The sequence below is a fragment of the Gouania willdenowi genome, chromosome 4 (assembly GCF_900634775.1).
Source record: "Gouania willdenowi chromosome 4, fGouWil2.1, whole genome shotgun sequence".
Taxonomy (NCBI): domain Eukaryota; kingdom Metazoa; phylum Chordata; class Actinopteri; order Blenniiformes; family Gobiesocidae; genus Gouania; species Gouania willdenowi.
In genome coordinates, this window is record NC_041047.1 from 31,066,212 (window position 1) to 31,092,839 (window position 26,628).

At 40.4% G+C, this 26,628-nt stretch overlaps 1 protein-coding gene across 1 annotated transcript in view; it reads left to right on the forward strand.

Moving 5' to 3' along the window:
* The window catches only part of nhsa (Nance-Horan syndrome a (congenital cataracts and dental anomalies)), an 87,158-nt gene extending 63,488 nt beyond the window's left edge, over positions 1-23,670 (forward strand). The window contains exons 2-9 of the mRNA XM_028444744.1: positions 3,573-3,725; positions 5,196-5,332; positions 6,773-6,835; positions 11,639-11,831; positions 14,310-14,441; positions 15,465-18,284; positions 19,341-19,461; positions 21,339-23,670. Coding sequence (XP_028300545.1) covers positions 3,573-3,725; positions 5,196-5,332; positions 6,773-6,835; positions 11,639-11,831; positions 14,310-14,441; positions 15,465-18,284; positions 19,341-19,461; positions 21,339-21,972 — 4,253 coding nt within the window. The 3' untranslated portion in view covers positions 21,973-23,670. The remainder of the gene's footprint in view (positions 1-3,572; positions 3,726-5,195; positions 5,333-6,772; positions 6,836-11,638; positions 11,832-14,309; positions 14,442-15,464; positions 18,285-19,340; positions 19,462-21,338) is intronic.
* Positions 23,671-26,628: the final 2,958 nt, after the last annotated feature.

Here is a 26,628-nt window from a genome sequence, read left to right on the forward strand (position 1 = left end):
TTTATTCACTCGAGTTGAAAAAGTTATACTTAAATTAAGTATGTAATTATGCTCGGAATTAGTCAAATAAAAGCATGGTTATTTTTTCTTTCCAAAAATATCGTCATGTATCGTATATGGTCCCGTCTTGTGAACTTAGAATATCGTCCCACAGATGTGTGGATTTACTCTTTATTGGCGTCACCTTCTGGTTTAACATGAGTTATAACTACACCCATCTCTAAAACATTTTCTAATTAGTTTTTTTGTGATTGGTGCTGCTGTTTTTCAAAGTCAACTTATTAGGGTTTTTTTTTTTAATTTTTTATAATGATGAGGCTTCAGTGTAAAATGATGGTGAAAATGTGAGGGAAATGGAAAAATGAGATTTCTAACTCCCAAGCTGCCTACTTCATCTCACATGTATTATAATGCTAGGGGTTGAGCATCTCCTCTGTACGTTGAGTGATGTGGGGATATGGGCTTGCATTGACATGAGCCTAGATCAATGTTTACAGTTTGAAAGTCCTACTATCAGGTTCTATTAAACCCTATTGTTTGTCTGCAGGTAACAGTATTCCTATCAGCAAACAAACCATTGTTGTGCTTTAACACTGGATCTGCTTTCCTAGTCTTTTTCTTTCTCTGGCTTTGTCTGTTTGTTACTTTATCTCCACTTTACTTAGGATCTCCAAACAATTCTAGTCTCTGTTACTTTGAAGGATTTTACTGGCATCCCGTAAAATTCACAGATTTAAGTCTCCAGATTAATGAAATATCTCCTCATTAGAGCCTGTGTTCATTCTGATACATGTAATGTCTAAGGGCAAGCTGTAGTAGAGCAGAGAGTAGTACAAGTATGTAGTGGATCTCTCACTGAAACGGTTTATTAGCTGCTGGTTTAATTTCCCAGAGTCTTATTTTGAAATCATAGGTTTGTATCAGGAGTGGACTGGGACAAACATTCAGCCCTGGCATTTTCTATCCAGACCAGTCCACTCCACCACATTATCAGTGACACCAAGTAGAAGCTGTTATCAAGTCAGTGATGCTCAACATTAATGTCTTAATTTTAATTATTATTCCCCCAGAAAACCTTAAAAGGGGAACATTTTAGCCCCTTTTAACCTATTTCCTTTGGCCAATTTTTGCCCCTTTACAAAAAGTTATGACACTTTTTTCAGACTTTAACTTCGTTTTACCAATAAATAAAAAAAAAAAAAAATGCATTTTTTTTTTTCCTATTTTTTGTGCCTTTTTGCAAGTTCTTTTGGACACTTTTATCAATTTGTTGTGTTTTCTTTAATTTTTCTTGGCCACTTTTCATCCAAACAAGCTAACTTTTGCCCAATAAATAACACTTATTAACACCGATTTTGTGGCCGCTCTTGACTGCTTTTCACTCTTTTCTTGTTTTGTTTTTGCTACTTTTGGACCATTTTTGGCCACCTGTTAGAATGTCTTCCTCCCCTGGTTTGCATTGAACCATAACTATGTTTTTACTTCATTCTTATCGTGTTTTCTTGTTTTTCTTCACCAGACAAGGAAGTTTGACACCGGTATTCCCTTTGATTTTAAAATAAAGGAAAAACCACAACTCCACATCCCACAATGCAAAGCGTAAAAATGTCAACAAAGTGTTTATGGTGGAGATGAAAACCAATTTCTGAGCGGCAATTTCAACCGTTTTCCTATTTTTTTTTTTTTTTTTTTTTTTATGAAATGATGTTTGATTTATTGATGAATGAGGCATACATAGTGTTGTATCTAATAAGACAGATGTGGGCAACTTTTATTACATCGGGGGCCACAAAAATGTGTTTGTTTGATGGAAGGGCCACATTATGTACATTCATGTCAGTATTAAGAGATTAATGACCCATCTGAGCATTAAAAGTTTTTATAGTAATTTTGTGTGTTTTCGTGTCATTCTGTGTATGTTTGTTGTTGTCTTAGTTGTTATGGGCTGGGCGATATGGCCTTTTATAAATACCGCGATATTTTTAGGCCATGTCACGATACACGATATATATCTCGATATTTTGCATTACCCTTGAATTAACACTTTGATGCACAAAATCACACCAGTATGATGATTCTATATGTCTACATTAAAACATTCTTGATCATACTGCATTAATATATGCCAATTTTAAACTTTCATGCAAAAAAGGGGATATCACAACTAAGTCAAAGTTGACATAACTGTATTTATTAAACAGTGAGTGGCTCAAACATAAAATTGTCAACAGAAAGTGCACGTTCTGTGCAAAATTGTCACAGAGACATTTCAAAACAAGACATTAGTGCAGGATGCAACTCACATGGCATTTCAAAACACAAAATTAAAGTGCACTTTTTGTACATAATGCCACTACAATATTTTAAAACAAATAGTGCCCTTTTGTGCATGTTGTCATTAAGATGACATTTCAAAACAACTCTAAATTTAAGTGCACCTTTTGTGCATAATGCCACTAAGATATTTAAAAAAAAAAAAAATCAAAAAAAAAAAAAAAAAAAAAAGCCGCGAGTTTAACGGTATGGTCATTTTCAACACCGCACAGACTACAAGCTGCGATATATCGAGTATATTCGATATATCGCCCAGCCCTAATTGCATTATGTGCATTTTTGTAGTCCGTTTGTGTATTTTTTTCTGTAAAATTTATGTTTTTTGGAGCCATATTGTGTATTTGTGTGGTCATTTTGCTTTTTTTTTTTGGAGTAATTTTTGTGTATTTTTGTTGTCATTTTGCTTGTTTGTTAGTATACTGTGGGTTTGCAGTCATTTTGTGGGTTTTTCTTGACTTTTTGCATACATTTGTTGTCCTTTTCTGTAATTTTGTATATTATTTTAGTCATTTTGTGCGTTTTTGTTGTCGTTTTGTATTATTTGGAGTAAATTTGCATATACTTTTTGTCAGCTTGTAAACTTTTGTAGTAGTTTCAAAGTATTTTCTGTTTTTCTGCGAAGTTGTAATTCTTTGCATTTTAAATGTATTCTTGGTTTTTTTCTGTCATTTTGTACATTTACTTTGGGGGCCGCATAAAATTAGACCGCATGTGGCCCCTGGGCCGCCAGTTACCCATGTCTCTGATAATAAATTATTGGAAGTAGCAGCTTTAAGAATGTCAACAGTGACGGTGACGTAGGGCCAGAGGACTGTAGAAAATACAGTCTATGTATGCGTGAAGGATGCTGAAATGCTCACCTTCGTGGGCGTGTCTGTTTACATGTCAATCACGGCAGAGAGCTTCCTGGAGGCACGGCTTCTCCAGCTCAGGGCTGCGTCAAATTCGTCATCAAAGTGGGAAAGCGTCATCAAATTGGAGCGAGGTGTTTGTGCTTGCCCTGCAGTAAGAAAGGAGCAAATCACCCTCTCACTAACGATTGAGGGAATCAGTGAAAAAAACAATGGGCATGTGTATGAAGCCCTAATAGCACTTTATGATGTTTAAAGCACAGAAAAGTTGATTTAGCTTAACATGGGCCCTTTAAGTGAGATAGAAGTTGATGATGTCAGCATATTAACTGCTGATTATTTTTATTAAGCCTGATCTAACCTCACCTGTTGATCTTTGTGTCACAGCTGTGTCAAACCTGGATGTGGAGAGTAAGCTGACTCAGCACTTCCAAGCTCCCTTTCACCTTCAGAGGAACATCTTCCGCCTTTCCACACGTCCAGCATGTGTAGAGGAGCTTCACCACCAAGCAACCTTCAGCCTGTGGGCCGTACACCGAGGTAAGGTTGTCTTAGCACAACACATGGTTCTATCTTTCTATGACACCTTTAGCTAGGGTTTGGGTCAATTACTTTTTTTCACTTACAATTACGTCTTTAATTATCCATGTTCAATTACAACTTGATTACGGTTACGGTGACTGGCACTTTTTCCAATTACAAGTATTACGTTCTCAGTTACTAAAGTTCAATTACAATTAATCACAATTACTGAGCCTTTAATAAATAAGCCCTTCCTCTTGTTATTTGATTAATTACGATTAAAGTGAACAGCTTTTTTTCCAATTACAATTAAATTACAATTATTTTTAATCCTCAGAAAGTCCATCACAATTACGTTCCTAATAACTAAAGTTCAATTACAATTAATCACAATTACTGAGCCTAAAATAAATAACATAATGGAAGTTAGCATCTCTTGATAACAGCTTTAGGACCTGTAAAATACACTGTGGATTAGTGGTTAGCACGTCCACCTCACATCAAAAAGGTCTTGGCTTTTTCCCACAATCCAAAAACATGACTGTTAAGTTGATTGGAGTCTCTAAATTGCTCATAAGAGTGAATGTGAGTGGGAGTTGTTGTCTGTGTGTTGCCCTGCGATGGACTGGCGCCCTGTCCAGGGTGTTCCCCCACCTAGTGCCCAGCATGAGATAAGCACTGGCAGACCCCCGCGACCCCGAAAAACTGGAACAAGTGGGTCTGACAATGGATGGAAGGATGGATGGATGGCATCTGAAACTTTTTTGTGTCAGTATAGCCCTCGATTTAATTTTTTTTTATGGTAAAATGTGGGAAAGCTTGATATGGAACATATTTTAATAATTGTTCACTACATATGTGTAGAACTGTAATTATAATTATATTTAAAATTATATATTAAAATTATAATTAAAATTATAATTGATAATTTCTATAGAATTTTCATGGCAATTACAATTACAAAGTAAACTATCTAAACTGAATTAAAATTTAATTACGACAGAAAGGATAATGTTTTTAATGTGCAGTATTACTATTAATAGCTAAATAAGCAGATAAATAAACAGTGTAATAAAAATAGCACAATAAAAACAGAAAATGCTGACTCCCAGCAGATTGGCGAACAGCAACAATTTTTAATTACACCATAATTGTAATTAATTATCAATTTCACAATTACAATCATAATTGAGCCCAACCCTGCCTTCAGCCCATCCTGCACACATTTTCACTGTTGGTTGAAGGTAGTTTCTTAACTTTGTGTTGCTCTGCCCTCTAGTGGACAGATCTATGCACTACAATCAGGTGGAGAAAATAAACAGACGTCAAATGATTCATACTTCCTTACAAATTCCATTATAATCTCTGTACCGTACTTCTTTTTTTAAGTTCTTTTGATGTTCTTTCCAGAAGTCTCCACTTCCCTAAATGGGTATATGAGTTTGCAGTGCAGCATATTTTTAGTATAGTACAATCTCTTTGTTGCAGATCATCAAAGGAGACAATCAGGGAGCAGCAGGGAGCGGAGGGTAACCATCTCCATCTCAGCCGTGCCCCCCATGCCCATGGTGGCCACGCCTCCTGTTGACCACAGGCAAAACAAGAGAGGTGTAGAGTTATCTACGGTGAGTGAGGTGGTTTCCTTCTCTGTCACACTAGAGCAGCCAGAAGTCAAACAGTGGTTCACAAATCAGCTCTGGAAAACCCTTTTTTTTATTTTTAGTGATATCACTAAGCACACTACAGAAAAGAGCCATCCGTATAGTACACAATGTATGATATTATGAACACACCAATTTACTGTTTTTTAAAGCTGATATCCGGAGTTTCTGAGAAACGTCTCAATGTCCCGCCCTAAAAAGCCTCACTTCCTGCCCCTGCCTCTGCCAATCTACCAGAAGCCACGCCTCTACTTTTCTGCACGCGCATCGCAGAACATAACATCAGGTCACATTGATATAGGTCTATGGGTCAGGTATGAGACAAAATCATATTTATCTGTTTGCTGTTGTGACGCGTGGCCTTGTTTCCGTGCACAGTTCCGCATTCACTTTGATTGACAGTCTCAAAAACAGGAAGTCAAAGCCTATTGGCTGGGCAGAGTCGACAATCGTTTCCATTTGTATAGGGGTCTACAGGACATTAATAGTAAAAGACGAGTTAGGTATTTTTATGAATTTCAAAAGAATCATACATAAACATAGATTTCTCAGAAACTCAGCTTTACATTTTGGGGATCTGGTACAATTTAGGACTGCACAGATAATATACAAAACAAAAAGTACCTGTAAACATCCAAAAACCAACACACAGACATGGGGGAGGTTTATAACTTTAGAGAGAAACTAAACTTAAAACAACATTATGCTCAGACTCATTTAAAAAGTATGTGTATTTCTATTTGTAGTTTTGTGGAATAATCTTGATGAAACGATTAAACTAAGTATGAATATAATGCAGTTCCAAAAATTATCTTTGAAAAGTATAGCAATGAAGGAGAATGTAAATCTCACTGATGTTGATGCATTTTGTTTGTTTTGTTGTGCTTTTCTTAATGACAGTAGTGTTTTGTCAATGTAGTTTATTTCATTGGATTTTGCAGCAGAGGTTTCTTCCTGTCCATTGTCAAACGAATCAAATTTATTATGATTTGTTTATTCGTTTTCATCCATTTTCTTTTTTTGTTCATTCAAAATGAATAAATAAATACAGGTGGTGATACTATTAAAGTTTGTTAAACGTACTCTCACATTTTTTCCCCTCAAGCAGCATGAGAAACTTTTTTGAGCTTCTGAAACAGTCAGAACTACAGCAGGCTTGTCTGAAAAACGCGTGACGAGAAACTAGTTTGACATCATCATGTTTCCTCACTTGTATGTTGTAATTTTATTCTTTGAAGCTTGTTTTTTTTTTCCCACAGCTCATGTGCCTGATTTAATTTACATGAACAGGTTCAACCTTCTGTTTTGTGCCACAGTTTTATTTGGTGTTGTATTTTAGTGATGAATATCCCATGTTCATCCCTTTCATTTGTGTTTGTTGTCCTGTTGTGTATGTGAATTTAGTTTGAGTCCACCCGCTCCTCCTCCCCCACCGAATGTTGCCGCTTCTCTCCCTGGAGCAGAAAGGTACTGGTCCGTCCCTCCTGGTGCTCCTGAAGGCTCTCACTCTTCCTCTCCTGTCACGTCTCAGACTTCTTCTTCTTCTCTTAATAACATGCATGCCCTATTTGATGCAGTGCTTCTTTGGTTGTAGTGGTTGAGAGCATTAGCTAACAAAAACTATGAAGACTAACCACACCAGTGTTGGACTCTGGCACTAGAGGGCTGCTGTCTTGCATGTTTCTGTGGAGGTAAAAACCTGTTTTTTAGTTTAAGCACCTTTTTATCTAGCATTTTGCAGAGTCTGCAGGATGACATGTTCAACAAAATTCAGGGTTGTGTTGCAGGACAGACGTCCTCCAGGAACAGTTGGAAACCCTCAGGTTGGAAGTTTGTTATGGAGAGCCAATGATTTAGAATCAGAAAATATTTTATTCAACCCCGAGGGGTAATTAGAACGGCAAAGAGCGGCATATTAAGAACTAAATTATTCACACACGTAGAAAAAAAGCGCAAGAATACACAGAGAAAATGTGCAAATCAAGAAACGGTGCAAAAATATAAAAAAATAAAAATAAATAATGATAATATAATGTTGATGTTAACGGATCTGTTGGTGCTCCTGGTTTGGTGATAGGATTCTGTAGACGGGGGTGGTTGTGATTAAAGTTGTTTTGTGTTTTTTGCAGTTTATTGTATCCAGTGATGTTCTAGGTCAAAGGTCAGTGGGCAAATCCCAGTCCGTCTGATAAACCAGCTCAGCAACTGAACGCTGTCATGCCACCGTTATTCACATCATTCCTGGTGATGCTACAATAAAGATGATTTTGGCCACAGTTTTCAGTGTGACGTAAGAACGAAGTAACACTTAGTAACTAGACAAACTGCATTCCCCCATAATAGAGGAAGTGAGGATATAAAGGACATAAACGGAACCCCTCAGAGTATACAGAGAGAATTATAATGAAATGGTCCCATTGAAACCCATTAGAACAGTGACAGTTCCTTCTGAATGTCTGCTGTTAGTCATTATTTATATAGTTTCCTGTAATGGAAAATGCTGGAAAATATTACTTGATATATTCTTATACATATTTTTAATAATGGTTTACTACATACGCCTATGTGTAAGCCATACAACTATAACAAAGTTCCCAAATTTTGCATTTGGTTACAGTGTAAATGACAGTTTTTAAAGAATGTTCATGACAATTACAAAGTCAATTATTTGAACTAAATTACAATTCAATTACGATTACAACCGCAACATACCGGTATTTCTTCAATTACAATTTCAATTTTAACTATAATATTTGCAGTTCCTGAAGAAAATGTAAGTGAGGATGCAGGTGCTGGCCTGCGTCACACTGCATTAGCTTAGCATTAGTATTAGTTATCATTAGCATAAATTTGTATTAGAATAAACTATTATAAGGATTAGCTAGCATCATCATTAACATAAGCTAGCATCAGCATTACCATTGGTTAAAGGTATAGAGCACAATTTTCTTGAAGTTTAGAAAAGAAACGCCCTCTGCACTTGCGCAACGCTCTACCTGCTCAAAAGGGAACACCTACGTGTGCGAGACAGCATGCTCGAGCCCAGTTTTCCTCGTGCACAGCTCTGTTTACAAATTGGAGACGGCATCGGTCTTACAAGCTTACCTTTCTTTTTTTTTTTACAAGCTTACCTTTCAAAAGCAGATTTGCACTTTTCCCACTATGTCAGACTCACCACCGAAAATTCATTTTCAAAGGACCTGGTGCGCACCGAGCATGTACGACGGCCTTACGTAAACATATCATCAGAATGATGGACAAATAAGGACCAATAGCCTTGATGATCCACTTGGAAGTTGAACCCAAAATAACATCATCCACAATACCTTTAACATTAACATTAGCATTAACTAGCATAAGCATTAGCTACATTAGCATATTCTAGCAATAACATTAACCTAGCATTAGCATCAGCTTAACCTTAGCATTAGCCTAGCAATAACATTAACCTACCATTAGCACTAACCTAGCATTAGCTTAGCATTAATATTAATCTAGTTTTAGCTTTAGCCTAGCGTTAGCATTAGCCTAACATTAAAGGTCCCATGTCATGCGATTTTTCACCCATCTACATTTGTTCTATGAACCCCAAAATAATAGTATTTGAGATTTATTTTCCCAAACTCGCATGTTTTCCAGAGTTTTAGCCTCTGAAAAGTCACTTTCTGAGCAACTCTACACAAACAGGCTGATTTGCGGCCTACTTATGCATATTCATGAGTGGGCGTGTCTATAGATGGGACACCGACTTCTCACCAGAGGACGGCCCAGCCTCCTCCCACACACTCCGTAGCCGAGCTCATGCTGCTTTATGAACACGAGTCAGAGCGTGGGGGCGGGGCATAAATAGCACTGCGCTAAGGACGCTGAAATGCTCACCTTTGTGGGTGTGTCTGTTTACATGTCAATCACGGCAGAGAGCTTCCTGGAGGCGTGGCTTCTCCAGCTCAGTGCCGCGTCAAATTTGTCATCAAAGTGGGAATGCGTTATGAAATTGGAGCGAGGTGTTTAGGTAAGAAAGGAGCAAATCACCCTTTAACTAACAATTTAGGGAATCAATGGAAAAAAACACTTTGGGCATGTGTATGAAGCCCAAATAGCACTTTTATCATGTTTAAAGCACAGAAAAGTAAATTTAGCTTAACATGGGCCATTTAACATTAGCCGAGCATTAGCACTAACCTAGCATTAAATTCAGATTGCTGTAGAAATAAGGTTGAAATGGGTTCTGCATCCTCACTATTATGCCATAATCGTAAATAATTACCATTTACACAATTACACTTACAATTGACCCCAACCCTGGTTGTGTCCCTCTTGTCTCTGTGGCTTCTTCTCAGGGCTCCAGGTATGTTTGATGGCACCTGTTCTCTGAGGGTTAGAGACACATGGCTGACCTGTGTATAGTAATACAGATGCTGCATGACTGGACTGTCAGCTTTGCAGTATGTGAGGAATGTGTGTGAAGGTCATAATCAGCGTTAGCCTGATGATAGATTGCACTTCTCTTAAGCTTAGTCCTGATTACGCTACGCTGTGGTAGGAACAAACAGAAAAAATGAGGGAAAAAACCTTCTTTACTCAGACACTCTTGAAACTAGACTTTCTCTCCTCAGACTAAATCAGCTGTAAATACTCTGCCTTTGATATCCCCCTTTTTCTACTAGTTGGGAGAAGTTTCCATAGAAACAGGTTTCTTTTGTGGGCGAGGGGGTGTTTTTGTAGGGGTCTCATTGGTCTGCTGGGAACGGACAGCACAAAGGCTCAAGAGGTGGCTTTAAATGGGGGTGGGAGGTTGTCTGGGCGGAGGTGGGAACCAGTCGAGCCTGAGAAGCAGTCCCAGTTTTACACATTTCTCTACTGGGATCTCAAGGTAAGAAAGTGATAGTTTTGGCTGCATCTGGCTGATGAAGAAGTATGAAGAATGCATGTGGAGGGAAATGTGGTGTTGTGGTGAAGCTGAAGGAGAAAAGTGAGATGCTGAGGCTCGGAGGAATTCTGCTCAGAGGTTTCTGGAGATTTGTTTGAGTTGCAAAGATTGTCGAAGGATGAGCTAAGTGTGTCCAAGAAATGACAGCTTGACTCTGAGGCCTGGGTTTTTCTTCAACGATGAGTATCCATCAGGACGTGCACTGTGAACCGTTGGCTGTCTGAGGTCTGAATGCTGTCATGTTGTAACTTTTTTTTTTGTGTGCGTGGCTTTCTTGCATGACAAGATGTTTCATTTCCTCCTGTTCTCTTCAGTTTCTCTCCTGTGCTGAAGCATGCAGATGGACTTAGGTTTGTGCCACTAGAAACTGAATTTGAATAGTTGGTATTGAATTTGAAAGTAACAACTTGAAATTGAATTGGCTGTTTTGAAACTGAATTAGTAACTTGAAATTTATTTTTTTTTTCCTTCGTACATTCCAAAAATTCAATATAATTCTGCTTCTTAAATTCAATTTCACTACACGGGGGTTGAGCAATCAATCACTGATTCATGGAACTCCTGTTTACGTCTACAAAAACTCCTTTATATTTGTATTATTGAACATTTTCACAAACTCTCAACGAGGAGAATAAACTCAAACATTCAAGGAAAATAAAAAATTCAATATTGCAAATCAACAGATAAAGTTCACCAGGGCTCCCATGTGAGGCATACAAAAAAGAATATATATATATATATATATATATATATGAATATAAAAACATAAATTGGAGAATAGGCACATCAGAAGGAGATCAGGGTTAAATATCAATGGGAGCAACAAATGTGGCAACAAAGCAACAAATGGGAGAGGGAAAAAAAACATACATGCACATAAACATATCTACCTACAAATATATATATATATATATATAGAGAGAGAGAGAGAGAGAGAGAGAGAGAGAGAGAGAGATGTCTGGCTTCTGCAGTGAATCTGAATTTTTGGAATGTGCTATAAGATAAATTTCTTTCAACAGGAAAAAGTACAATTTCAAGTTACTAATTCAGTTTCAAAACAGTCAATCCAGTTTCAAGTTGTTACTTTCAAATTCAATCACAACTATTCAAATTCAGTTTCTAGTGGCACAAATCTAAGCCCATATTTTTCAACTCTTTGTTCTCTAACATGTCACTGGACAGAAGGGCATGTGTGTCAGCTGTTTACTGCTGATTCATACAAACCTTTCATATATTTGTAATGCACAACTTCACACAGGCCAGTGGATTTATCTAACCGAGCTCTCACATCGCAGCGCTACTAACCATAAACTAACCATGCAAATATCCATCTGTTGCAGGCTACGCCCTCTGACCCCGACACTGACGGGGTGGCCCTAGGTCACCGGTCTAAGTTCCCCATCCCTAACATCCCCTCCACCTTGGACAAGCAGACTAACTGGTCTAAAGCGCTGCCGCTGCCGACCCCAGAGGAGAGAATGAAATGCAATTCTCAAGTCATCACCTCATGTGTCATCCCCATTAATGTGACTGGTAAATCCACATCACCTCAACTTTTCACTAATTCATTTTTAATGTGACAGAACTGAGCTGTGGAGCTTTTTTTAATCTGCTTAAGGCTTTTCTCAAAAGAATAGATGGATTTACATTTACTATCCCACTTGCTTTGTGTCGGATCAACATCAGTCTCACTGATGCCTGTCTGTAGAATATGAGCCCACAGAGTAGGATATCTACATGCTCTACTCTATGATCAGTAACTCATTAACAGAGGTGGCAAAAGTACAGATACTTGAATAAAAAATTACTCTGGTAAAAGTATTTGAAGTCAGGGTTGGGGTCGATTATAATTGTAATCGCTAAATTGATAATTAATTACAATGATGAAAATCCAGTAAGGCATGAAAAATTTGGAAAAACACCCACATTTTAGAGGGGTATATATTGGTTTGAAAAGTCAGTTTAATTAAACGTGATTTTCCTGTAGAACATTACCCACACTAACATTACCATTTCTTCTATTTTGAAGAAAGGCACGTGTCCCAGCATTGCTGCAGACCAGTACATGCTTTCATGGAAACAGTTTTCCCTGAGGGCAGAGGAGGTTACTGCACTTTGTCACATTAGCCATAATGCTGTGTTCACACCGAATGCTTCTTCTGTGGCACCGGACGCATCTGCCGCATGAAACGTACGCAGGGTCCGCAGGATCAAAAAATGTCCCCATTCGCTTTATACGCATGTCTGAAGCGAAGCCCCGCCCACCAGCGACACATCCAACTCGGTGAGTTTCACTGCCTGCTGAAGCAAGGAGCTGCGCTCCTTTTTCTCCTCTCATAAACATAAACCACCAGTGAAAAACGCCAGTGTGATTAGCAGCTAATGCTCTCCTAGCTCAGTGTCGACTAAAAGATGAAAACTACAGAGAGAACTTTTACCGGTTATAAAGGCCGTGTCATACAGCTCCAGGTGGTCACACACAGCTTCTACTCCATGGTTGAATGGATGAACAGACCGGTGTCCGTGTTGACGGCCTGACGTTATCGTCAACAAAGACTCTGATTGGCTTTCGTCATGCGAAATGGTCGCAGTTCAATATTTTCAACTCTTGCGAATGTGCAGCTATGCGTATAATTGGGAGCGCGCTTCCACGGCCAACGCACTTGACATGTGGATCGGACCGCACCACCGCGCAGGAAAGATTTTGCATCTGGGACGCATCTATCCATTGACTTTGTATGTAATCTGGACGTACGGACATTTTTGACGCATTTGGTGTGAACGCGGCATAAGGGTTCAGGACTAATTTCAGGCTGGGATCCCAACCACTCGGAAAGACGTATTAAAAGAGATAGTGTGTGCCGACATACAGCTGCTGCTCTCTTTAGCTGGGTTTCCATTACAGATTTTGCAAAATAAAAACAAAATTTCATGTCAACAAAGTATAGTTGCGTTTTGAACGTGTTTCCATTAAACGTTGTTTTGGGGAGGAGACTTTGCTGCAGAAAGATGGACCCTCAGAACCTCCTTATAACACTCCGTTTTCCTTTGTTGTTTTACATCTAAGTATAATGCTAAGAAATGTCCCGGTCTCCTCTTCTGTTTACACGTACTTGTTTTCTCGGAGAATAGTGGTCATGTGATCAGGTACCTCACGTTCTGTGACATGTCTGAAATACCTCCTCATGAAAGTGTCAAAACCTTTTAGCGATCTTTGAGTGTTTTTTCGAAATTCAGGTGTTTCCATCACCAGTTTTTACTGCGCTATTTAGATTTGGCGCATTTCCAAGGGTAATGGAAATGCAGCCACTGCCTGAGATTTTAGCATAACTCAAAAATCTGCCATTTGCTTGGAATCTTGTTGTCATCTTTGTGCTTTAATGCTGCGATCATTTCTCAAAATGCAAGTCATGCTTCTGGACTTTGCCTCTCATGTTTTGCCACTTTGTGCAGACTATGGCAAAGCGGCGACACACAGTGACCTGAATGCCAATGAATTCCATCCACTGTGTTGAAAAGGCCTATGTAATTTACTCTCTCACACTGACACCAGACGAGAGCTGCATGCCTGACCGTCTAAATTACAGACAGTGAGGATGAAAACAGGCACATTGTAAGCAAAGTCCAGGAATTGCTATGGCACTGAAAGGCCTGACTAGCCATCACGACGTTCACAATGAGCAGCGAAGGAACACTTACATAGGCCAATGAAAACGCTTCACAGCACGACCTTCAACCAATCAACTTGTCACTACTGTTTTTACCTTTGTGTCTCTGAAAGATCAAAGACAGTTCACAATGACTTTGGTTTCACTCCTAAGTGACCCACTTATTCAGTAGATCTAAACAAAGCAGACGTGCCTTCTTTACTAGACGTGCCTTCTTTCCAATTTAAACCAGCTGAGTGTTCCATTTATTTGGTATTTTCTTCACAGAACAGTGTGAGAGTTAAAGAAGGAATGTCTTCCGTTTCCACTGAACAAAGATTCCTCACATGTGCTGTCGTTGCAGGGGTTGGCTTTGACAGAGATGCTAGTGTGCGCTGCTCACTGGTTTACTCCCAGTCTCTGCTGCAGAGGAGACGGAAGCTGAGGAGACGCAGGACCGTGGCCGGCGTTCCCAGACAGGTGCACCAAGACTTAGGTATGCTTCTGTATGAGAAATAAGCTCATTTAATATCTTACTTATGTTTAGTTTGGTTTCATGCTCTGTAGATTTTAGCATAGTTTGTTAAATGTAGCATTCATTTAGAAATTTTAAATGACATATTATTTAATTATTAGATACCTTGTGCCATTATGTCTTTAAAAAACCATGGTATTGTATAAACATTGTGCTTCCATTTCATCTTTTTGAAAATCACATTAATTTTTTATTTATTTATTTTTGAAAGCTACTGTTTTTTGCATTTATTTTTTTATTTTTTATATTGTCTTTGACTCATAGTTTGAGAAACAGTGCACTAGACCAGTGATTCCCAACAAGGGGTACACGTACTCCTATGGGTACAGGAGCACATTGCGGGGTTACTCTGAAACATTTCTCAATCCATTTAAAAAAGAACAATAGGAAAATGTTCCTAGTTCAATTTTAGGTTATTTTTTGGACAAATTTGCCACAAACTAACAATAATATTGTAATCTTTTCTTTTAAATCATTGAAACAGGATTCATTTCTTCTGTAGAAGCCATTTAATCACAATTCTGACATTAGAAGACAATAATTACTAGTAGACTATATGGTATTTATTTACTAATGAAGTGAGCACATGTAATTTGCATTGGTATTTTTTTTGTTTGTTTTTTTAAATGAGCTTTCATATTTTGAGTTTGTGGCTTAAGCCTTAGGGAACAATGTTTGAGACAAAGGACAGAGTTCAGGAAAGCTTGCTGAAAAAAGCATTTGAAATTGTGGAGGGGGTACGATATATGTCATGATTTGACAAAATTGCAAAGGGGTACATGAGACAAAAAAGGTTGGCAACCAATGAACTAGACAAAGAAGCAACAGGCGTGTTGTTTTACCCTACTACTGATGCCACATTGCTCACAAGCACTGACCTATATCTGAAATATCTTAGCCTTCAACACAAATAGAATGGATTCATCTTTGTTTTCCAGTCTCTTTCTTTCTGTGATTGTTCATTCCCTTTTGTTTTTCTCCCAGATTCGGATGACTCTCCCAGTTCCAGAGAGCGCACAGTAATCGTTCACGCCAGTTCCAATACCACTCCCTCCAACGCGGAGCTAGCCAACCATCTCAACACTAGAGACTCAGGTTGTCAGACAGAAGACTGCTTGATTCCAGGAGCTCCGTCTCGGAGGAAAATTCGGTCTCAGAGAGGTCAGGGATTCTCGCTCTCCTTTTCCCATTCTGCGGGCAACATCACCTCCCTGTCCGACAGCGCAGAAACTATGTTTACCACCTCTGTGGCAGAACGCCTGCGATCCCGGAGTCTTCCCCGAGATGCCAGCTGTATGATTGATAACGGGCACAATGAAAGCGACGAAGAGGAGCTGCCGTCGTTTGATGCTGAGGGCTTTCTGCCTGGATCCAGGGATCGGATCCTAAAGGACGAAGAGGAGAGCACTGACGATCAGGCCGTCACCTCACACCAGCACGGGAGCCTGAAGTACACGGAGCTGTCCCAGAGTCCTGAACGCAGCTGGATGGAGCGCACCAGGTCCCACCTGCCCAGGAACGCTGACATGAGCAGCTGTGAGATCTCCTCTAGTTCAGACACATTCAGCAGTCCTGTTCATTCTGTGTCTGCTGCTGGAGTGTTGGGAGGTCCCATGGACCACAAGGACGACCACCAGTCTTCCAGTGGGAACTGGAGTGGAAGCAGCTCAACCTGCCCTTCCCAAACATCAGAAACCATCCTCCCCACCGCCTCTCCACCTCTAACTGGCTCTTCCCACTGTGACTCTGAGCTCTCACTGAACGCCACTCCTCATGCCATGGATGACCAGAGCGGCTTACTGCTGGACCACTACCAGAGCCTCAGGACACAGCGGACAGGCTCATTCTCCTCCACAGCAATGGACATTTTAGAGGAAGTTGGGGTTGTCACACCCATCGAGGTGGAGTGGTGTTGCCACCCCGAGCCGCCTCGGCCTCAGGACTTCAGCCCTGAGCCCAGCAGAGAGGCTGAGAGCAGCTTAGACTGTCCCAGCTTCACCAGCATGGCTACGTGTGAGAGCAGCTTCTCTGACAAGCCTCCGTCTGAGAAAGCCGACTCTGTGTCGCACTACTCTGTGGACACCGAAGGTTACTTTACCTCCATGCACTTTGACTGTGGTCTGAAGGGAAGCAGGAGCTTCACCTACAACTATGCACACTCTGACTTAGAGCGCAGCCACTCTGAGCTCAGTGGTCACATGACCCTAGGGAGACGCTGCCTTTCTTTAAGGAAGCCCAAAGCAAAACCTTCCCCACCTAAGAGGAGCTCCTCCTTAAGAAAAATATGCAGTGATGGAAACATTGCTGACAAGAAAGAACCAAAGATAAAGTGTGAACAGAAAAGGACTTTGTCTTCCAGGGACAGGAGGCTACAGCTGACTCCAACCAGCTCCTTAGGTCACATAGAAAGTTCTACCCTTGGAAGAGAACCCTTTGGGATGTGGGGTGTTGAAGGCTCGACTGATCTGCCTGACTTAGGCGTGTTAAGCTCCACAGATGGACATTCATTTAAGGATGAAGGTGTTGTGCAGTCAGACTATGCAGATCTGTGGCTTCTGAATGATTTAAAGGCAAACGATCCTTACAGATCTTTGTCAAACTCCAGCACAGCAACAGGTACAACTGTCATTGAGTGCTTCAAATCTCAAGAGAGCTGTGAGTCTCAGACATCCCAGTCTGGCTCCAGAGCAACCACTCCATCACTTCCATCGGTAGAAGGGGAGTTGAAGCTAACATCCCCGGAAAACCTTGCAGGCCTTGCCAGCCCATCCAGTGGCTATTCCAGCCAGTCTGAAACCCCTACGTCATCTTTTCCCACCACCTTCTTTCCTGGTCCACTGTCTCCCGCAAGTGGCAAGCGGAAGCCCAAAGTCCCAGAGAGGAAGTCCTCTCTTTCATCACTGTCATTACAGTCCCTGTCAAGCCGGGACAGAAGCACATCAAAAGGAGATCTGGAGCTGCCTGACATCCCTCCCTCTGGCCTTGATTTAAGTGTCCTTCACAGCATGAGCAACAAGACATCAGCTTACAAGGCCCAGATACAAAGTCCTCACCAGAACAAACAAAAACTTACCAACAAACATATTGCATCTTCCAACTCAGAGGTGTTTTCTGCTAACTCTTTTTCTATCACACCAATGGTGCTGCACTCAGTACGGCTCAGGTCTGTCGCCAAGGACCTTGATGACAAACACGAGATGGCTCCAATACTCCAGTCAATCACAGCAAACCTAGCAAGTACAATATCAAGCAGTAAGTCTTTAGATCCAGAGAGCACCGGGCTGTGTGGTTCAGAGTCCTGTGAATCCACTTTTACCTCAAATGAAGAGCTTGCAAGTGGGGAAACTTATCAAATTACGATGACTTTGGAAGAAGAAGCAGAAACTCCTTTAGGGAGTGTCAAAGAGGGAAGTTCCTACTCAGAATCAGGTTTAGATCAGACAGTTACAAACATCTCTCAGAGGTCCAACAGTCAGGAAATAGAGGCATCCAGTGAGTCTGAGGAAACTCTTGACTGCTTTGGAGACTTTGAACCAGAGTCTGAGAATCTAAAGCAGCAAGTGTCAGAGTTCTCTGAGGACGAAACCTTCCCGTCTCCACCTGTCCTGCACAGCTCACCCAAGAGATCAAGCAGTATGGACGAAGTGCCTGATACTGACTGTGAATCTGACACATCAGAAGTGAGTCTTATCTGTGGCGAAGGCGGTAAAGAAATAGACAAAGATTCATCAAATGTTTCAGCAGAAAGTGGCTCACAGGACAGCAAGGAGGAGTCCACTGTGGAGACGGAGTATCCTAGTAAAGGTTAGTGGAGTTTCTTCAACTCTTGTAGGAGTGATTAGCTCTGTGTCTGTCTGTCCATCTGTGTGTGTGCACTGTGATCAACCTACATCCTGTCCAGCTGGAATTGGTTTCAGCAGAGAAGATGCTCCACTTATCCAATGGAGGATGAGTTGGTGCAGAACATTAAAACTAATTGGCCGCATTTACTAAGTTTTACCAATTAGTTTCCACCAGATTTCCTTCCAACTTGCACTTTAGACACAACTAGTTCCTACATCCTTTCGTCCTTCCCACTGCAATCATTATTCAAGCAAACACTTCACCCAGTTGATGCAATGCAAAGTAAAACACCTCTGAAGTTTTATACATAAGACTGTCATTATACTGTCATTATTATGACATGACACCTGTCATTAGCATGAATGCTGTCATTAAGTGTCATTTGTTACCCTAACCCTTTGTTACCTTAACCGTAACCCTAACCCCACTAGATCCCTCCACCTAACCCAAAAAATGCTACCATAGCTCCAAAGGTGTCATAATTTAGCAAACAACGCTTAATAACAGCCTTCATGACACCTTATTCATGCTAATGAGAGATAATGACAGCCTTATGTATAAAACTTTGTGACCTCCCAGCCCACACTTCTATATAGCCATTATCATTCAGAGTTTTATATCTATTTGGATCTGTCATGGTTCAAATTATGTGACTTGTTCTTGTTCTCGATTGTGGAAACATCCATTTTTGTGATGCTGAAGGCCAGATGTGGTTCTTCTGTTTCCCCCCATATTAGTATTGTGCTTTGATTCTTCATTGAGACTAATTGCTAATTTATTGATAAAGGTTATAAAATAAAATGAACAACTTCTTACAAAAGAGCAAATGACACCTCAGTTGGATCGACTCAGTTTCTTTAGCCAATTTTAAAAATGCTCACAAATGTAATAAAGACAATAAGATGGGCAGTGGAAAAACATACCTGCTGTTGTTGTCTACCTCTGGTAGATACAGGTCCTGATGCTTGAGTATCTAACAATGACTCTTGCCTACGTGTCTTATTTCTGTGTTACTAGACTCTACACCAGAGAGTACTGAGTCCCCTCAGCCCAACCAGTCAATGTTGGAGGATGACAACGTGTTCCTGTCACCCAACAAATCTCGTACCACTGAAGATTTGTTTGCAGTGATACACAGGTGAGGTGGATTTTCCCTTGTCTTCTTGTTGATTGTGTTGACTCTTGCAAACAGGGATGGGCAACTTTATCACAGCGGGGGCCACAACAATGTGATTGTATCTGATCCGAGGGCCACATGATCAACATTCATGTATAGTTGCACGATACCCACGGTACCTCGCGTTACCAAATTGTGATGGTTCCTACTATACTAGAAACTCTACACAATGGTACTACCGTGGATTATGATACTACCGGTACCAGTTTCCGCTACATAGCGGCTGCCTCTACTTTCCTCCTGGCTTGTCACTGCACAGTCTAAGCTCACTGCACGCTATTCACTTGAAAACATACCAACATGGCAACCACTGCAACCGAACTCCATAGCTGCTGAATGATTGGCTGTTTGCCTGTTACTGGTGACGTCCGGAGATATGATAGGCTTTCTCCGCACGCTGGGTCCGCTTGTCTGTTAGCTGATTGGCAGTTCATGTGTTTCTGCCGGTATGAAGGAACTGAAGACAGCTCCACTTCCACAGAAACTTGCTTCAAAACAAACAACAAGCTAAAGTTCTGTTTCGCCGGGACGCGTGCACGGCTTACAGTCACAAACACGAGACAACACATGGTAGAAGCACCAGGCCCGAGCGGCGAGTCTGCCGCCGCGGCGGTCGCGTCTTCAGTGACATCACTAATTTTGCTCAAAAAACCAAACTCCAAAAGTCCCATTTGGAACTATTTTGGCTTTAAATGAGGCAGAGATGGTAAAGCAATAGGAGATCCACTGTGAAGGCGCTGTCACCAGCTATAGGAGCCAAAGGAAGGAGCACTTTTTTTGTTTGTGCTCAGAGCGATCTTTTTTTTTTTTCATTTATTTATTTACAGAGATATTTACAATGTACAAACAATATTTACAAATGATAGACATACAAAGGAGTGATCACGTCCAATCCCATAAAACACGAGTGACATCACCCAGAAAATGTATACAAATATAGTTTTGTCAGGGAATCAGTTCCTGTTTATTGTATTTTATCCTCCCCTGGTTTATTATGTTGGAGAAGAAGCATTACTGTCAAATAGTTTAAAACGTGCAAGGAAACTAAATGATATTTTTTTTCAATTTCAACTATATAATTTCTAACTTCATATATTTGTTTTTTTTTATCCTTTTGTTCATGTACTCTTATCATGCACCAAACAACACTATAAGTAATTAAGTATTTCTAACTTGTACAAATACATTGCAGTTCATAAAAAAAATAATAATTAAAAAAGGCTTCAGTATTGCGATATTACCCGGAACCGTGATACTGTGTCTGGTATAGTATCGTGGTTACTCATTTTGGTATCATGACAACTCTATATTCATGTTAGCATTTATAATAATGACCGATTTGAGCATTTGTCAGTATGTGTGTTCTTGTTTGAAATTTGTGTATTTTTTTTGTCATTTTCTGGTTTTGGTTGGCGATTTGTGCGTTTTTGGGGTCACTTTCTATATTTTTGTTGTTTTCTGTATTTTCCTGACATTTTGTGCAGTTTTGTTGACAGTTTGTGTGTTTTTGTAGCTATTCTGTAGTGTGTTGTTTTTATAGTCATTTCGTTTGTTTAAGTGGTTGTTGTGTCTGTCTTTGTTGTCATTTTGTGTATTTTTGGATATTTTTGTATGTTTTTGCAATTTTTTGTGTGTTTTTGCATTTTGTTGTCGATTTGTGTGTTTGGGGAGTTATTTTGTGTATTATGTCGGGCTATTTATTCCTTCCAACTTCTTGAAATACAACTTTGGGGGATTTCTTGTGGGGGGCACACAAAATTAGACCACATGTGGCCATTGGGCCACCAGTTGCCTATGTCTGCTTGCGAAGATACTTTAATGAAGTTGTTTCTTTTCAGGTCCAAAAGGAAAGTATTGGGGAGGAAGGACTCCACTGAGTTGGGTGTGAGGAACCGCCTCGTTGGAGCATCAGGGAACACTCCCCCCAGCAGCACAGCAAACTCCCCAGTCCCCATGGCATCACCCTGCTCCACCCCCATCACAACCCCACCCAGCCTGCAGAGGTTCTCCAGTCCCATCTACAGGAACGCAAAGAAGTCGAGCACCTCCAACGAGGAGTTCAAACTGCTGCTGCTTAAAAAGGGAAGCCGCTCAGAATCCAGTTATCGCATGTCGGCTAAGGAGATCCTTAAGAGCCCCGTCACCCCTAAATCTTCAGGAGATTGTCTGATAGATTCTTCTGGATTGTCTGAAGAACCCGTCTCCCCACTACTGCAGCAGCATGCAGGACAGGAGCAGTTCACCAGCAGCCCCTACCCAAAAGCCAACACTGAGGGCTTCTCCTCCAAAGCCTTTCCAACATCTGCCTCCTCCAGACAAGGACGTTCCAGAATACCCCCGCCCGCCAACAGCAGCCGCTACGGCATGCGCAGCAGATTTTTCTCTGCACCCATGCAGGCCATCTCCGAGGGCGAGGCGGAGAACTCAGACGGAAGTCCTCATGACGACAGCTCGTCACAAGGCTCCACTTAGACAAAAAGCTGAGTAAAGACTTTGTTAGATTACAAATGGACCAGAATGAGATCTAAATAGTTCAAGCTGTGAGGTTTTATGGATAAACTAACACTTCTGCTCAAATTAGATGAAAATAACATGTTTTTTAGCAGACCTTTTTTCTTTTTAAATGGTCCATAAAAAACTGATATACTAGTTTTCCATTAAACACACATTTTTAAAGTAACCTATGTAGAACGTTTGTGTCTCACCTCAGATGATGTGTGAGATTTTGTTTCTCAAAAGGTTTTCAGGTTAATTCCCTTTAGCATTGTTTTAATGAATGAATTATTTCCTTTATGTATTCTGTGAATACTGGTCCTTTCCCTCTCCTCTGCATCATCAGAATTAACCCACAAACATTATTAACCCTAAATATTTTCTTTCACCCTTTAAGAGCATAGATTAAACTGTATTAAATACTGTTTATTAGTGCAGCTGTTGTTATACACGTGTGTGTAGACAGGAATGGTCCAAGCTAAGCACTAACACAGACAATCTCTAGGGAAAAGAAGGAAGTAGGTGTTAACGTGGGAGATGAAAACGGGATCAAAAAAAGTTGGAAGCCGTGAAATCAGAGGGATAAAGGAGGTCACATGTTTAATGAAAACACTGAACCAATGGTCATTGCTCGGTTTGCAGATTGGGTGTGTTTAATGTATTGTTGAAAGAGACGGAAAGTGCTCAGGAGGATCAGACATGCCTTATGTTACACAACAGGAGACAGTTTAAAGGACACAGTGACAGGTTCTGTGTTTGATGGCAGATTTGTTTCAGTTTTTTAGGGCAAGTGATGTGTGCTTTCATACACAGCTGACGGTTCCAGGCCAGAGTTCTGGATTTTAGAGCTAACTACACATTGTTTGTGTCATCAAGCAATATCGATGTGTATTTATTTTTATAGCTGACAAAGAGTGTCAGCACAGCCCATATGCAATGAAATGCTTTTATTCTTAGAAACTTTTTATCCAGAAACCTATTTTCCTAATAAAAGACCTATCTCAGATTGTGTATTGCAGCCACAAATGACCTCTAAAGCCACCGAAGGCCAACATTTTTTCCCATTAGCGACATGTCAGAATTCGCTAATAACCATGAGGCAGTTGAGATTTATGAGGGTTTATAAGCACATGGTGTTTATTCCTGTGATCATTATGCAAAAATGACAGAATCCATGTAGCCATGTCTCGTACTGTCCATACCGTGTACTTCTGGCCGTAAAAAAAAAGCAATAACAAAAGAGCAGGGAACAAATTTGTCAACCTTCATTCCAACCTTGTTTTGTTGCACTGATAGCGTGACGTGTGTGGACTTTCTTCTTCAGTCTGGTGCTGTACCTGGAGATATTTATAGATCCTTATGTGAAGCCGTTTAACTTTCCTTAAATAACTGAGCACGTTTCAGCTGTGGAGTACACAGGCCACACAAAGTAAACCGATTCTTTCTTCCACTCGTTTATTTGACTGAAACATTCTTGTAAAACTAACAGTCGAGGTACTCAATGCATTTCATTTCCGACTTAACATTGAAATACTTTTCTGCAGGTTTCTGCTATGGTTTGTATAGATCTGTAAATACATTATGTTTCTTGATTTGTCACAAAAGTTGTTGTTTTTTATGTACAAAAACATTGTTATGAAAGTTTACAATGACATCAGACCTTTGTATATTTTTGAGATGTGGAACACTTGGTGTTGTATTTATTTTTTAGTCAGCGTCATGAAAAACCCATAAATAAATCCTGTCAAAGCCAACTGTTAGCACAAGCAGCTACATGGCACACATGTACGAAAAGACAAATAAATGTGACTGTTTCAAGAGGCTTGCTGTTAGTCTTTTATGCTGTATTTTAGGTTTGTGTTACATTGCATTGTGTTAACCTTTTTAATCAAATTGGAGTTTGAAAACCATGCGTGTTGCTGTCCTCACTCCTCTTGGTATACTGTAGTATATGTCTGATCAAAAAACACTATCATAGCAAAACAATATGGACATACTGATAAATTAGATTTATGGTTGTCAGAGGTGTATAAAGTACTCATACTGTATATTCTACTTAATTGTACTCAAGTAAAAGTAAGTCATACATAAAATATAATATAATTTAGTATAAGTGAAAAGTAGCTCAATGAAATAGTAATTAAAGTAAAAGTTTTTAGTTGCTTTCACCCCCATGTTTATTTTTTGGTAATAAATCTTGCCACGGTTCCCTTGCATACAGTAAACACCTCATCTATAAACTTAAAAAGGAAGAGACCAAATCTTTATTTATTTTCTACAAAAGCATCTATAGAATAAAAGGTTTGTTAATTAACTCTAAAACTGGGAAAATAACCAGCATTCAATGCTGTTTTGGTGCAGAGCATTATGTTTAATCTGGTTGGTCGATGATGATGTGATGCATTTGATTGTTGTCTGGTCATTACTTTTTTTTTGCACATGCTGTTGAAGGTCATCACTGCAAGAAGTGCAATCTTTTAAAGACAGCCATGCACGTTTTGTTATTGCAATTAAATAAATACATTTATTTTGTTGAATAGTTGAGACCATCACCAGCCCTCCCTAAGGATGGGTAAGAAACACTTATTAAAGAGAAGATATAAAAAGAGTGTTAAACCTAAGTGAGGCAAAGGAAACAGGGAAGAGGGAGTCAGGGTGGGAAATAGACAAGGTGGGTAAGAGTTGACTGCTTTAAAGTGAGAGTGAGATGTGACGTTATAGTGTTGCCTATTGTGCTAATAATGATGGTGGGCGTGAACAGAGGGAAGGAGGGAGTGGTTTTACCTAAAACAGGTATTTGGGATCAATGTGTCTAAGGTAAAGCCCAGTACGAGTTTTATCTCACAGCCCAAGACATGTCAGTGCATCCACGACCAATGTATGTACAAGGACAGCTTCTGCGAACCCAAGCACCGCCCCGGTCCTGAAGCTGAGAGGCAGCCACCGCCTCCCACATACACACCCGAGAAAGCCCCAAGGAGCCGAGGACCCAGTGCACTCCGCCACGGACCCCAACCCCCAACCTCAAGGCCGCCTGCCAACGTCAAGGGTACGAGCCAGACCGTCATACCGGTATGTGGCGCGCACAGCCCCGAGGAGGCAGAGTCACAGACCCTGGCCCAGCAGGGCACATCCAGACCTGCCCCGAAAAGACCCTCGCCAAGACTGGCCCAGCCTGCAGGCTAAGCCTGCCGGAACAACAAGGGCGAGCCTCCAGGCGAAGCCCCCCGGGGAGAGGCCCAACCTAACCTGGTCATTTCATTTTTTTGTAGTTTTCACAATGTTTGTTGATCATTTTAACAAAACAAATAATATGTTACTCAGTAACGGTTGGGTGTAGAATGTAATGCATTAATTTGCTTCTTTTAAAACATACTTAAGTACAAGTAAAAGTATTGATTTTCAAATATACTCAAAAAAGTACAAGTACCCATAAAAGCAACTCAATTACAGTAACATGAGTACTTGTAATGCGTTACTTTCACCTCTGATTGTTTCGCCATAAAAGTGCTAACTTTTCATTCATTCCTCTATTGACATATTATAATTATATATACGGGAGACGGGGGGATCCCCAGCAGAGAGGGCCAGACAGTCCTCTCCCGAGCCACTTCCATCATCTCCCTTGAGGCTATCCCCAGGTGTTTCCAGGTCAGCAGAGAGATGTAATTCCTACAGTTTGTGCTAGGCTGACCCCCTTTGGGTCTCCACCCAGTTGGACATGCCCACCACACCTTCCAGGGCTGGGGTCCAGGAACTATCACGGCTGGAGGAGCAGCAGTTCTACTCTGAGTCCCTCCCGGATGACTGAGTTCCTCACCCTTGCTCAGAGAAAATATATTTCAACTGTTGGCACTCATGATTATATGCATAAATGATATAATAGAATGACGGGCAAATAGAAAGCTTTGCCTTCTGGCTTAGCTCTTTCTTCACCGCTTAAATTAATTTGACTAATTGTTATATAGACCTAAAGGCATAAACTCTTATTATAATTGCTACAATATTTGATAAGCCACAATAATAATGAAAGAAACTCTTAAAAATGTGAACGCTTCAGTTGACACTGACTGTATAATTTGTGTGACAAAACCACAGACCCTTTTTTCTCCCTGTGTTAATGCTGACATGAATGTTGATCATGTGGCCCTTGGATCAGATACCTTCACAGTTTTGTGGCCCCCGCTGTGATAGAGTTGCCCTTCCCTGGTTTAGCATGTTTCAGATAAACAACAGAGGGTGTACGTCCTCCTAGTCTAACCCCAATGCATGCTGGGCTTCATTCAGCAATATTTGTTTTAAAAGTGAACATAAATCCTCCTAAAATTGAAATCTAAATGCAGTCCAGTCACAGGCCCCTGATAACCAGCAAAGACTTGTTATCTTTTGCCCATGGTGTAGATTTTGTATTTGAAGGTCAGCAAAGCCCAGGGTTTCTCAACAAAAGAGCATCACCCTGACCCTCATTTACATTGCAGACAGGAGTTCCTGTCATTGGGAATGGAGGAGAGAAATCAAAAGATTGTTGTTCTCCTGAGAAACATGTGGGATTGTTTAAAAACTGCAGTGTGAGCATTAAGCCCAAACAGAGACGTGTGACCACAAGGAAACAGTGTACTTGCTTTGGTGGAGGAC